This window comes from Penaeus chinensis, chromosome 8 (assembly GCF_019202785.1).
Source record: "Penaeus chinensis breed Huanghai No. 1 chromosome 8, ASM1920278v2, whole genome shotgun sequence".
NCBI lineage: Eukaryota > Metazoa > Arthropoda > Malacostraca > Decapoda > Penaeidae > Penaeus > Penaeus chinensis.
In genome coordinates, this window is record NC_061826.1 from 39,791,203 (window position 1) to 39,803,702 (window position 12,500).

Below are 12,500 nucleotides of genomic sequence, written 5' to 3' on the forward strand. Positions count from 1 at the left end.
TGAACTGTCCTTTCAGGTCTCTCTCCCATATCGGCCGTACTTCTTCGTAATGACCAAAAAGGAGGTGATCCAAGATGTTACAACGTTCTTGACTAAAAAGTTTGCTGGTCTTTTGGCCTCTGTGGAAGTTGTCAGGAAGGAGGACTTGGATTTGGTAAGGGCTGTTTCTTACTCGGTTAAAATTTCCGAATTATAAGTTAACGGTTGCTTACATATAGGGCATGAACTTTATTCTTCAGTTTTCCTCTCTTAGGAAGGTCAATATTTTCACTCTTGATATAAAAAGCCAATGTTAGGTAAATTTAGTCTGGATTTGAACCCTCATATGTGTAAAAGGCTCTGTAATTTAGTGTAAATATTTAAGTAACTTGTATCTTTATTAGTAGGGTGATGTCTCTAATTTCCTGTTTTCATTTCAGGATAATCACTTGACAGGCTTGAAGCAGACATTGTTGAAATTATCATTTCTCACTGTAAATGACTTGGTAAAGGTAAGAACCAATAACAGGATTTGTTTCTGGTATATGTATTATGAATTATCAATCAATTTATTTACCTTAAACTTAAATATTTGTTTCCTACTGTTTATAATCACTTACAATGAAATTTTCAGATAGGAAAATTGATTAATATTTTCCTCCTCAGCAATTTTAGAACCATGGTCATAGATCCTGAAATGTTAGCACTGTATTTTATTTTGTTGCTTTAAAAAAAGGTACTTGAATTCAGAATATTAAAGGGAAGCTAAATTAAGGAAATCAGAATATTTGGTTAATCTTGATGGTATGAAGGCACTAAGTCAAGGCAAATTGAAGATGATATTCTTGTACAGGACATAAAAGTTACATTTGTTGGTACAGTAATCTGCAGACACGAATGATAATGCCACAAATAGAGGAAAAAGGTCATGGGAAGTACTGCTCACAGCCTAAGTCCACTTGGTGTTCCAATGCTTCAGGTCTATCTTGCTATGCATACCGAGGTGAAGACCATGTTTCCCAGGGGGTGTTGGAAGCCAGAGCCCCCCCATCCACCCTCCCCTTAGGCAGGCCCAAAGTGCACACCCAGTCACGACAACATAGATTGTTGAAGTAATTTTATGACAGGGTTGGGGACTTAGTTGTAATGAATTACCAAATGTTCAATAACTTACAGGTACGTCAAACGATTTCTGGAGCTGTAAAAAGAAATAAAGAAGCAGCCAAGTCTAAGACAGTGTATGCAGAGATGTTGTTAGCTCATGCAAGTGAATCAGGGGAATCAGGGAAAAAGATGGATCATTTTGAAAATCTTCTTGATATTAGGTATGTCACACTTTTTTTTTAATAGTAATAATAATAATAATAATATTGTTAATGATATTAATAATAATCCATGAAGATATGGTGTTAAAATAGTTTTTACATATTGCACATGTTAAAATTCCATAGATTATTTTCTTGTATGTAATCTTATTACAGTTAATAAGAGCATAAATACTATATTGAATTCATGACATCTTTACAGCTTTATCATTTTCCATGTTATAACTTTTATCTTGGGATATATTATCTTCTACTTATTCTTCTCTTTCATTCTATGCACCCTATTATCCACTTATTTCACATATTCCAGGGAATATGATGTACCATACCATGTGAGAGTATCAATTGACTGCAAGATTTTTGTGGGATTATGGTACTCTGTCAGAGGTGGGGGTACAGGCCCTCCCATTATAACACGCCGTGAAGATCTGCTGGTGTGGCCTGATTGTATTGTACTTGCTTATGATATTGAGACCACAAAACTGCCTCTCAAGTTCCCTGATGCAAATACCGATCAGATTATGATGATATCGTACATGATCGATGGACAGGTGAGATGATGTAGCAGTGGTTTGAAAAATTAAAGAAATATGGGTAAAGAAAAAATTAAAAGACTGCATGATCAAGATTATAAGTAAATGAATATTAAGTGTATTCTGAATCAAGCTTGGTTTGTACTTGTTGATACGAGTAATTCATGAATTTCTTCAAATGATTCCCCTTTTTCCCATTTTACAGGGTTATCTTATAACAAATAGAGAAATTATTAGTGAGGATGTGGAAGACTTTGAGTATACACCACGAGCAGAGTTTGAGGGTCCATTCATTATTTTTAATGAAGCCAATGAAATGGCTACTATCCAGAGATTCTTTGATCATATTCTAGAGGTAAGTTAAAGAATTGTATATATATTTTCTTATGTTATGATGCTTACTGTGAGTCTATACCCTGTATGTATAAATGTATATATTTAGTACGTTTTGGTAAAGGCAAGGTAATGAAAAAACAATCCTTTTTCTTCTTCTTCTTCACCATTTTGTAAAACATATTTATTGAAATAAGAATACATTTAGTGTGGCTCATAATTACATGTAATATTGATAGCTATTGACTTATTGTTTTAATTAATTGAATAATATTTTATTACAGGTGAAGCCTCATATATTTGTGACCTACAACGGAGACTTCTTTGACTGGCCGTTTGTGGAAGCTCGAGCAGCATTCCATAACTTAGACATGTTCAGAGAAATTGGATTCTCCAAGACCAGAGAGGGAGTCTACTTTTCACGTCCTGCGATCCACATGGATTGCCTTTGGTAAGTAACAATTTTTACAATGTGGAGTTCGATCATGCTTTCAACTGTTTATTATTTGTGAGTTTAAGCCTTCTTCACATTCACTTGTAATGATTGAAATGCTTCTTTTTATATGAAATTTCTAAGAAGTTAGAAGTTAAAGCATCCTTTATAGATAAAAAGTATATTGAATATATCTGAAACTGCATGTTTTGTTTATACATATATGCAAAAGGAAAAACTAATTTCCATTGAGAATATTAAGATTTTATCCTATGATTTATTATATGAACAGCTGGGTAAAGAGAGATTCCTACTTGCCTGTTGGTTCACAAGGCTTGAAAGCTGTTGCCAAAGCCAAGCTGCGATATGATCCAGTTGAATTAGATCCGGAAGATATGTGTTCATTAGCGGCTGAACAACCACAGGTAACGATCATATAATCTTTTCTTCTTGGATGTCTGTGGAAGGTTATAAGGGGGGGTTTGCTATTAAGGACATCATTTTAGAGAATTCATATGATATTGTATGATAGCTTAGAATGGAATAAACTTGATTAACAATTGTCCAATAGGATATAATTCAATGCTAAACGTTGTTTTTATAGAAATTAGTACATTTTTAAAACTCGTTTATTTTGAAATTTGATTTTAATACTTCACATAGTACATATTGTTGGTTGATTTGAAAAATGTTCAGACTGAGTATATGATTTTTAACAGTGTTGAATCTTGACCGTTTTCTGAAATATTTCCAGGTTCTGGCCAATTACTCAGTGTCAGATGCGGTGGCCACATACTACTTGTACATGAAATATGTCCACCCCTTCATTGTGGCTCTGTGTACCATTATTCCCATGGAGCCAGATGAGGTAAGGTTTTTGTATTCTGCATATTTGATATTCTTAATTGGTTAGAAAAGATGGAATAAGTATGAGCTATTAACACAAATAGATTGAATGATGATCAACTACTGTAATTTCTAAACCATATTTATCTAAGTAATTTTCTTTACAGGTTATATGATTGAAAATAGGCAAATAATTCAAGTTTTTTATTTTTTATTTTTTTTACTAATTACTGTTGTCATTATTTTTCTTAGGTTCTCCGTAAAGGCTCTGGAACGCTGTGTGAAGCTCTGTTGATGGTGCAGGCTTACCATGCCAACATTGTTTATCCAAATAAGAAAGTCGCAGAGCTGAATAAACTTTCATCCGATGGCCATGTGATTGACTCCGAAACTTACGTTGGAGGGCATGTAGAAGCCATTGAGTCAGGAGTGTTCCGTGCTGATATTCCTTGCAGATTTCGAATGGTGAGGATAAAGAAAATTACTTTTTTTTATCCAGTGTTACAGGGTTAAAAATAAGAGCTCTTTTTTGAACAACACAATTTAAAAGACTGTTTATTTGATTGTAATTGATTTCTTTTTAAATCTTTGTAACCAATATTCACCTTGAATTTTATCTGTATAGTCTGTTTATTGCTATTATTTTGTAGATGTACTGTCTATGAAAATTCCCTATTTTTATTGTGGAAGGAATTCAATTTCTCCAGTATTTAATGAAAGGTTATTTATACAACATGATAATGATGAAATTTAAGTAATTTTCTTGTAGATTTACTGTTACTATTTTCTCTCTCTCTCTCCTGGATTTAATTAAAACAATTACTATCATTTTGAGAAAAGGTACTGTGACCCAGTGGCCTTCATATAACATAAGGCATTACAGATTGACTAGAGATTGATCATATCTGTCTTAACAAGACCTTCCAGTGGGATTTCAATATACAGGAAGTGAAATATTTCATATATTTTTAGAATAAAAAGCCTTGTTATTTTCTTCATTAAGTGTAGTTCATATAGAAGATATTATAGAAGGCAAGAAAGATAAAGCTTGAGGTAATATTTTGATTAAATACTTTCTCATTACCTTTATGGAGTGTAAATTTTTAATGGTTAAGTTCAGAAATTGAAAAGAGGCCTCGTTCAAGTTGCATCTCTCAGTCATCATTATATTACAGATTAAGAATTTTTTTAACCCATTTACAATGATTTTGATCGTAATTTTATTTCCTCTTTGTCTTTCATTATAATGAAGATAACTTGATTAAGCTTGATTGATATTAATCATGATAGTCATATTGTTTTAAGATCAAATTTAATGTATGTACATGGTAAATTGTTATACATGTTATTTACAGGTTCCAGAAGCTTTCCAGAAGTTAATAGACAATGTGGACCGCACTATAAAATTCTGCGTTGAAGTGGAAGAAGGCATTCCTTTAGATCAAGTGATCAATTATGATGAGGTTGTTGAAGATATCAAGACAAAGTTAGCCGACTTGCGGGACACTCCATGCCGTTTAGAGAACCCTCTGATCTACCATCTTGATGTAGGAGCTATGTATCCTAACATTATCCTCACAAATCGACTCCAGCCTTCTGCTATGGTAAGTTTGTTGTCTGATGAATCTTTCAATATTGTGTGAACTGATCTTATAATTTGTGTGTATGTTTGTTTGTATGTACAGGATTTGTATATATGTGACTCTCAACCCTTCCTCGTGTCATTACGATAAGCAGCTGGGTTTGCTTTGCTATTGATTCCCTGACTTCCATAAAAGGAAGAAGAAAAAAAATAATAATAATAATAATAACAATAACAATAGGAACTTGGTGTAAGGGTAATGAAAAGAACAAGAAACCTTTATTTGTGAAGACTATGCATGAGACAGATTTGGGAAAGAAAGATGTGTGTATGAATGTATAGCAAATGGCCGCTTACTTTGAAAAAAGAAAAAAGATCTGTTGTCTGCTGATTCAGTAAGTCAACAGTTTAATTATTTTAAAACAAACACATTCATGCACAATTTAGACTGTGTATGGCCCACCCTATTAGTATAGATTTACCTGTTACCATGTACATCATTATTGCCAAGGGGGTAAGATTATTCCAGGTTGAGAATCATTGATGTATATGTAAACTATGTATGTGTATTTGAAATTTTTAATACTGTGCCTGTTTACCCATTCTTCAATTTTTTTTGTTTTTTTTATCCAATACTATTATTATTGTTAATCATTCAATGATATATTATTAGTATTGTTCTTTTTATTGTTATTGACAGTATTATTAGTAATTGATATAAAAGATTTTCTTTCCAAATATTCACAGAATAAGGTAAACAGGTGAGATTAGATAGGCATTTACAGCTAGGTGTACAAGAACTCATTTACTAAAATCTCAGTTGACACAGCATAACCCATGTCAACTGGAGTTATTTGCCTTCCCTATATAGGTTGAATATGATAAGATAATAAAAGATGATTACTATTTTAGGTGGATGAAACTGTTTGTGCCGCCTGTGATTTTAACAAACCTGGAGCAACGTGTCAGAGAAAGATGTCATGGATCTGGAGAGGAGACATGATCCCAGCCTCCCGTAGTGAATATCAACGCATCCAGCAGCAGTTAGAGACAGAGAGATTTCCACCAGCTCAGCCCGGGTGGAACCACAGAGCTTTCCATGAGCTTAACAAGTCAGTTGTAGTCCTTTCAGTCTTTTCCTAGTCTCATGTATTTATATAGTATCATCATTTAAGTGTTGTAAATACCGCATCTGTTCAGTGAGGTCTTGATCACCATAACTGAGTGTTTATCATGGGGGCTGGATTGCACCGAGGCTTCCATGGAATCTGTATCACATATTCATTTGTAAGAAAATTAGAGGGTAGTACTTGAAAATCTTGTTTTACATAGCTATTTTATATGTACTAACTAACAGAGAGGAGCAAGCTCTAGCAGAGAAGAAAAGGCTGCAGGAATATTGCCGTAAAGCTTACAAAAAAATAAAAGAAACAAGAACAGAAGAACGTTGGCAGACGATTTGTCAGCGAGAAAACAGCTTTTATGTCAACACAGTGAGGTCTTTCCGAGATCGTCGTTATGAGTACAAAGGTCTTCTGAAGGTAGCAAAGAAACAGTTAACTGAGGCACAAGAAAAGGTAAAAAGTAATACATTATGTGTAATTTATTCATTATCTTAAAATTTCATTGAAGTTACTACATCCAAATTATTTTTTTCTTTCTTTTCAAAAGATTTATTTATTCATATATTCTTTACATTTTGCATATATTTTTTGGATATATATATTATTTTTTTTATGATTCATGTGTACAATCTTTATAGTCTTTTTTATGATACTTACTAGGAAATATTAGATTTAATATAATTTTTTGTTCAAATTCTTGCAAAACTTTCAGGGAGATCCAGGTGAAGTCAAAAGTGCCAATGCTCGTGCTGTGTTGTATGACTCCTTGCAGTTGGCTCACAAGTGTATCCTTAACTCCTTCTATGGTTACGTCATGAGAAAGGGCTCTCGGTGGCACTCAATGGAGATGGCTGGAATTGTGTGTTATACTGGAGCTACCATTATTACTAGGTCAAGGGAAATTGTGGAACAGGTAAGTTTTTAGGATCCCTCTTGTGATTCAGTTTCATTTTAAATTTGAAAGCAGTGTTATGTATTATGTGTACCTTGATTTTGAATGATATCTTTATTGTTTCCTTGCTTTCCACACTTTCTCTTTCATTTAGTTTGTGCTTGTCTTTTACTTCAGATTGGTCGGCCCTTGGAACTTGACACCGACGGTATCTGGTGCATTCTCCCAGCATCATTCCCTGAGAATTATGTCATCAAAACAAACAACCCTAAGAAGTCAAAGGTTACCATCTCATACCCAGGTGCCATTCTTAATGTAATGGTGAAGGATCACTACACAAATCACCAGTACCATGATCTCCAAAATCCTGAGATACTGGAATACTCTGTTAGATCAGAAAATTCCATTTTCTTTGAGGTTTGTTCATTTATCCTATTGGCTCATATTTAGAAGAAAGTGAGAATATGTTCTCTAGGAGTAGAGCACCATTTGGAAATGGGATGGTGGCGGTGTAACTGATGAGTATATGTATTATATGTCTGTGATATATTAACTACTGAGAAATAATAGATAATCTGTTTTTACTGCTGCATGCAAGTTTCAACTGAAAAGGTAATGTTGCTAGGTGTTGTTGATTCATGATGGATTGATAATGTTGAAACTTTGGGTAAAGAATTTATGCATTTAATATCACATACATGCCTGCATGCTCGTATACACATTTAAAAACATGCTGCACACATACACATACACATACATGTACATATACATATATAAACATACACATACATACACATACACATGCACCTGCACACTCACTCAGTCCCACAAATTCATGCAACACATATACATCACAGGCATGCTATCAGGAACACAAATTTATATAGAAGAGTTATAATTCTTAATCTTCCTCTCCCATAGGTTGACGGTCCCTACCAAGCAATGATTCTTCCAGCTTCCAAAGAGGAGGGCAAAAAGCTTAAAAAACGTTATGCAGTGTTCAACTTTGATGGCTCATTGGCAGAATTGAAAGGCTTTGAAGTGAAGCGTCGTGGAGAACTGCAGCTCATTAAGATTTTCCAGTCCTCGGTGTTTGAAGCTTTCCTGAAAGGAGACACACTGGAAACCTGTTATGCAAGTGTTGCAAAGGTAATAAAGATTTTTGTTTTAAGAATTTGGTGTAAACATGGGTATGTAATGCATAACAAAAGTGAGCATGAAATATGAATGATATTTATGAATGTTGGATATCAATGCAAAGTTAAGGGATTTTGAGGATTTTTGTGTGTATATATATATATATATATATATATATATATATATATATATATGTATATATGTATGTATATATATTTCTGCAACATTTTTGGACATTGTGTTTCCTTTTTAAACTTTGATTTTAGATATCAATCCAGAAACCTCAGATAATAAATTTAATTAAAAAGAGGATGCATGAAGGACACATTCTTCAAATGTATTCATTGTTTTTCCACTCAGGTAGCAGACTATTGGCTGGATGTGCTGTACAGTAAAGCAGCCAACATGCCTGACTCCGAACTGTTTGATCTCATTTCGGAGAATCGTTCAATGAGCAGGAAATTGGACGAGTATGGGGACCAGAAGTCGACCTCCATTTCAACAGCTAAGAGGCTGGCAGAGTTCCTTGGTGATCAGATGGTGAAGGATGCTGGTCTCAGCTGCAGATTCATCATTTCAAAGAAACCAGAAGGAGCCCCTGTTACTGAAAGGTATTGGATTTGTGTGTGTTTTTTTTACTTTGTTTTATTCTTATCTGTTAAATAAATTCATTCAAATATATTTATGAAATTATTTTGTACCAGAGAAACGAATATGCAACTTCACTTAATCAGTATCAGATTTAGAGTTCTCTCTGTCTTCATAAGGGTAGAAGTAGAAATTTACATTTTTCGACTAATACTCTTTCCATTTTGTTTTTCAGAGCTATTCCACTTGCCATCTTCCAAGCAGAACCATCGGTGAAACATCACTATCTGCGTCGCTGGCTAAAAGATCCATCTGTCTCAAACTTTGACATTCGAAATGTTTTGGATTGGGAATACTACATTGAAAGACTCTCAGGAACAGTAATGAAGATCATTACAATCCCAGCTGCCCTTCAGGTACTGTTCACTTAAAAACACTTGCTAAATCATCATAAATATCATTACTAAGTCATATTTATTGGTTTACAGGAAAAGCTTATTTGTTATGTATTTTTGCTCACTGTATCAGTAAAACCAATCCATTACTCACCAAAAGAAGTATGAAAGTGCTCTCGGCAAGCTTTCATTATGCACACAAATACACTTTTACTTTTACATAATAAGAGAGGATACAGTACTACACATTCTTTTATCTTTGATGCAGGGTGTGCCAAATCCAGTACCTCGTGTAGCCCATCCTGACTGGTTGCATAAAAAGGTTCTGGAGAGAAATGACACTTTTAAGCAGCGCCGCATTACAGACATGTTTAATTTAGCCCCAAAACCGAAACCTCAGCCCAAGGTTCAGACTGAGGATGACAATGTAAGTGGTTCAGTTTTAGATTTTATGTATGAAGTGAGCCTTTTCTCAAATAATGACATGTACTACTCAGATCAAACTTTTCACATACTAAGTACTCTGTACTTTTTTGTACTTTGGGTGTACAAATGATTCTTGTAAGTTTTATTTATTGAGCTTTTACAATTGTTATTATCAGTTATTGTTTTTTGTTGACAGTCGCAAGATTTGTTTGCATCACAAGCAGCCCCTGATATTGAAGACATACTGGCTCCACAATCACAAAATCCACGGGTAGGACCAACAGTCACAAGTAACAAGCGGAAGAGGACCTCAGACATTACTGAAGATAGTAATGATATGACAAAGAGTTGGAGAGATGTCTTGGGAAACCCACCAAGTATGGGAAATTCAAAGGTAAAGTATTACGTTTTTCTAATGGGAAAATCAACTTATAATTTAACCCTCCAAAATTGCAGTTTCTTAGCATCAAATTTTCAACTTTCATATAACTGTAGATCTTAAAATTACAAACCAGAAAATGTATTGTCTCATTCTTGCATTTCTTATAGTTAAACAAATGTATGAACTAATAATTCATACTTTCTGAGTTCATTTCCTTTTCAAAAGAGGCTTCATGGGGCACTTGTATAATCAAGATTAAAGGAAATGAAGAGGGGTGTAGCTGGAAGAAATTTGTTAACCATAACTGCCTCACTGATACCTCACATTGACAGTGAAACAATATAGGACATCTGTCAATTTATGTGTAGCTGTGTTTGACTGAATCCGCTTCGATCAAATTTCACAGTTGCAAATTTGCTCAATCAAGCGTGAATGTTAAAATAGATTTTGAAGTGGAATATTTTTATGTTAGGATTTTGCCACAATTCCTCCATCTGTATGAACATGTCCTATTCTTCATAAGAAATTGTATTATGGGGCCCACCATATAATTTCTGTTGCTTTGCCAGGTTCCAGTCTTATTGAATAAAGAAAGCAGAGATTTTTACAATGTACATTATGATTTGGTATATTTTATTTTTGATCATAGTTCTGGTGTAATGTCCTTGTTTTCTTACAGGAGGAAATGGCAGCATGGATTACATTCCAAAAGAAAAAATGGGAGTTCCAACGGCTCCAGAGAGAAAGCCGATCAAAGAGACTTCGCACCAGAGATTGCCCAACAATGGGTACAAGTGTGGGGAGTGGTGCTGGCCGTGTGGTGAGGTCTGGCCCAACTAGTACCCTTGGGGGCTTCTTGCGCAAGGCACAACGCACTCTACTAGATGTCCCTTGGCAGCTTATACAAGTAAGGCATTACCTTGTTTCTTGGTAAATGCCACTCCCTTTAAATTTATATAATAATATGCATTGTTCAGTACTATTCAACTCTTTAATTATTTCAGTAGAGCAATAGTTTACAATAGTAAACTGATTATTTTTTTACTACTTTTAAATATATGCACATCGTATAAACCTCTTATTTTCTTTCTTGGTTTATTTATATGCATGGGTATGTTTACTTGTGCATGTGAATGCTTTTGTAATTGTTTACTGGTATCTCAGTTTGTAATTTTAAACTTTCATGTCAACAGCTAGCAGAGACTAATACAGCAGGACAGTTTAAACTGTGGGCACTGGTTGGCAATGATCTCCATCTCATCAAGCTTGTTATTCCCCGAATCTTCTATGTTAACCAGCGTGTACCCAAATTAGCTAATGAGTCGGAGGGAGTGTGGCGCAAAGCAAACAAGACTCTCCCCAGGTCACATCCAGTGTTTAATCTGTATGAATACACTGTCCCAGAGGAAGTTTTCCGTGAGCACAGTAATGAACTTATGGCTGATTTGTCAACTCCTGATATTGAAGGAATCTATGAAACTCAGGTGTGTGTGTGACATGTATATTACATAATTGATATTGAATTAAGAACATGATACAAATTTTTGATTAGCAATGTCAGAGTTTTTCTTTTATTTATTTATCAATTTTTTTTATCTTATTGTGGTTTTCTTTTCAGGTTCCACTGGATTTTAGGGCAGTAGCTCAACTTGGCTGCGTATGTGTGGTTGATAAATTCCTAGCTCGTGCAGACACTGACACATTTGAATTGGGTCAACTCAAGTTTAAAACAGTGGCACAATATCAGTACCTAGAGACTGGCAGCCTTCATCATGTTTACTTATATCATCATAGGAGTGGAAATAAGGCCATGTTTGGTGTATTCTTTAATCACAGTAAGAAAGGCCACATTTTTGTGTTAGATACTGTACGAAGTAATCAGATGCCCAATCTTAATTCCCTGTTTAACAATGAGAGAAATGCCAAGATCAGCAAAGGTTTTGAGGAAGTCCAACTCCCAGAGTCTAACTACACCTTTGAGATAAAGTTTGAGACTGAGCTGCGTCCAGTTCATCGCCAGATTCAGCGTCTACTTCAAGCATATAGAGAAGAGAAGAAAGGGCCAACTTTTCTGGCCATTCAATCTCCTCATGATCTTACCACAATAACAACTCTTATGCCTGGCTTGGGAGAATTTCCACAGGTGCCCATTCATGTCACAGAAGTTGAAAACTTGTACAATGTACTTGACTGGCAACGTGTTGGTGCAAAAGCCATGTTGCGACAGTACCTGGGCTTAAAGCAGTTACTACACACAGCCATGGAACAGTCTCGTTACTTTCATGTCCCTGTTGGAAATTTGCCACGAGATACCACAGCCTTTGGGGCAGATCTGTTTTACTTCAGACATCTGCAGAAGCACAACTCAGTTGTATGGTGTTCACCTGGCCAAAGGCCTGATCTGGGCGGTCATGAGCATGATGACAATCGACTTGTAGCAGAATTGGAAGAAGCTGCCTCAGTTGCACAGATTAACAACCCAGGGTGTTATTCTACAGTCTGTGTAGAACTGGATTTAGATGCTT

General features: G+C 35.0%; 1 protein-coding gene across 1 annotated transcript in view; it reads left to right on the forward strand.

Annotated features, from left to right (window-relative positions):
• LOC125028173 (DNA polymerase epsilon catalytic subunit A-like) overlaps nt 1–12,500 on the forward strand; it is a 19,441-nt gene that overhangs the window by 2,406 nt on the left and 4,535 nt on the right. Inside the window, exons 4-25 of the mRNA XM_047617557.1 lie at nt 17–154; nt 420–491; nt 1,156–1,304; nt 1,615–1,855; nt 2,043–2,192; nt 2,455–2,621; nt 2,896–3,028; nt 3,358–3,471; nt 3,702–3,914; nt 4,805–5,053; nt 5,944–6,143; nt 6,389–6,608; nt 6,868–7,068; nt 7,225–7,464; nt 7,969–8,196; nt 8,545–8,795; nt 9,008–9,188; nt 9,436–9,594; nt 9,790–9,987; nt 10,655–10,882; nt 11,169–11,459; nt 11,594–12,500. The exon at nt 11,594–12,500 is cut by the window's right edge and continues 23 nt beyond it. Coding sequence (XP_047473513.1) covers nt 17–154; nt 420–491; nt 1,156–1,304; nt 1,615–1,855; nt 2,043–2,192; nt 2,455–2,621; nt 2,896–3,028; nt 3,358–3,471; nt 3,702–3,914; nt 4,805–5,053; nt 5,944–6,143; nt 6,389–6,608; nt 6,868–7,068; nt 7,225–7,464; nt 7,969–8,196; nt 8,545–8,795; nt 9,008–9,188; nt 9,436–9,594; nt 9,790–9,987; nt 10,655–10,882; nt 11,169–11,459; nt 11,594–12,500 — 4,930 coding nt within the window. The remainder of the gene's footprint in view (nt 1–16; nt 155–419; nt 492–1,155; nt 1,305–1,614; nt 1,856–2,042; nt 2,193–2,454; nt 2,622–2,895; nt 3,029–3,357; nt 3,472–3,701; nt 3,915–4,804; nt 5,054–5,943; nt 6,144–6,388; nt 6,609–6,867; nt 7,069–7,224; nt 7,465–7,968; nt 8,197–8,544; nt 8,796–9,007; nt 9,189–9,435; nt 9,595–9,789; nt 9,988–10,654; nt 10,883–11,168; nt 11,460–11,593) is intronic.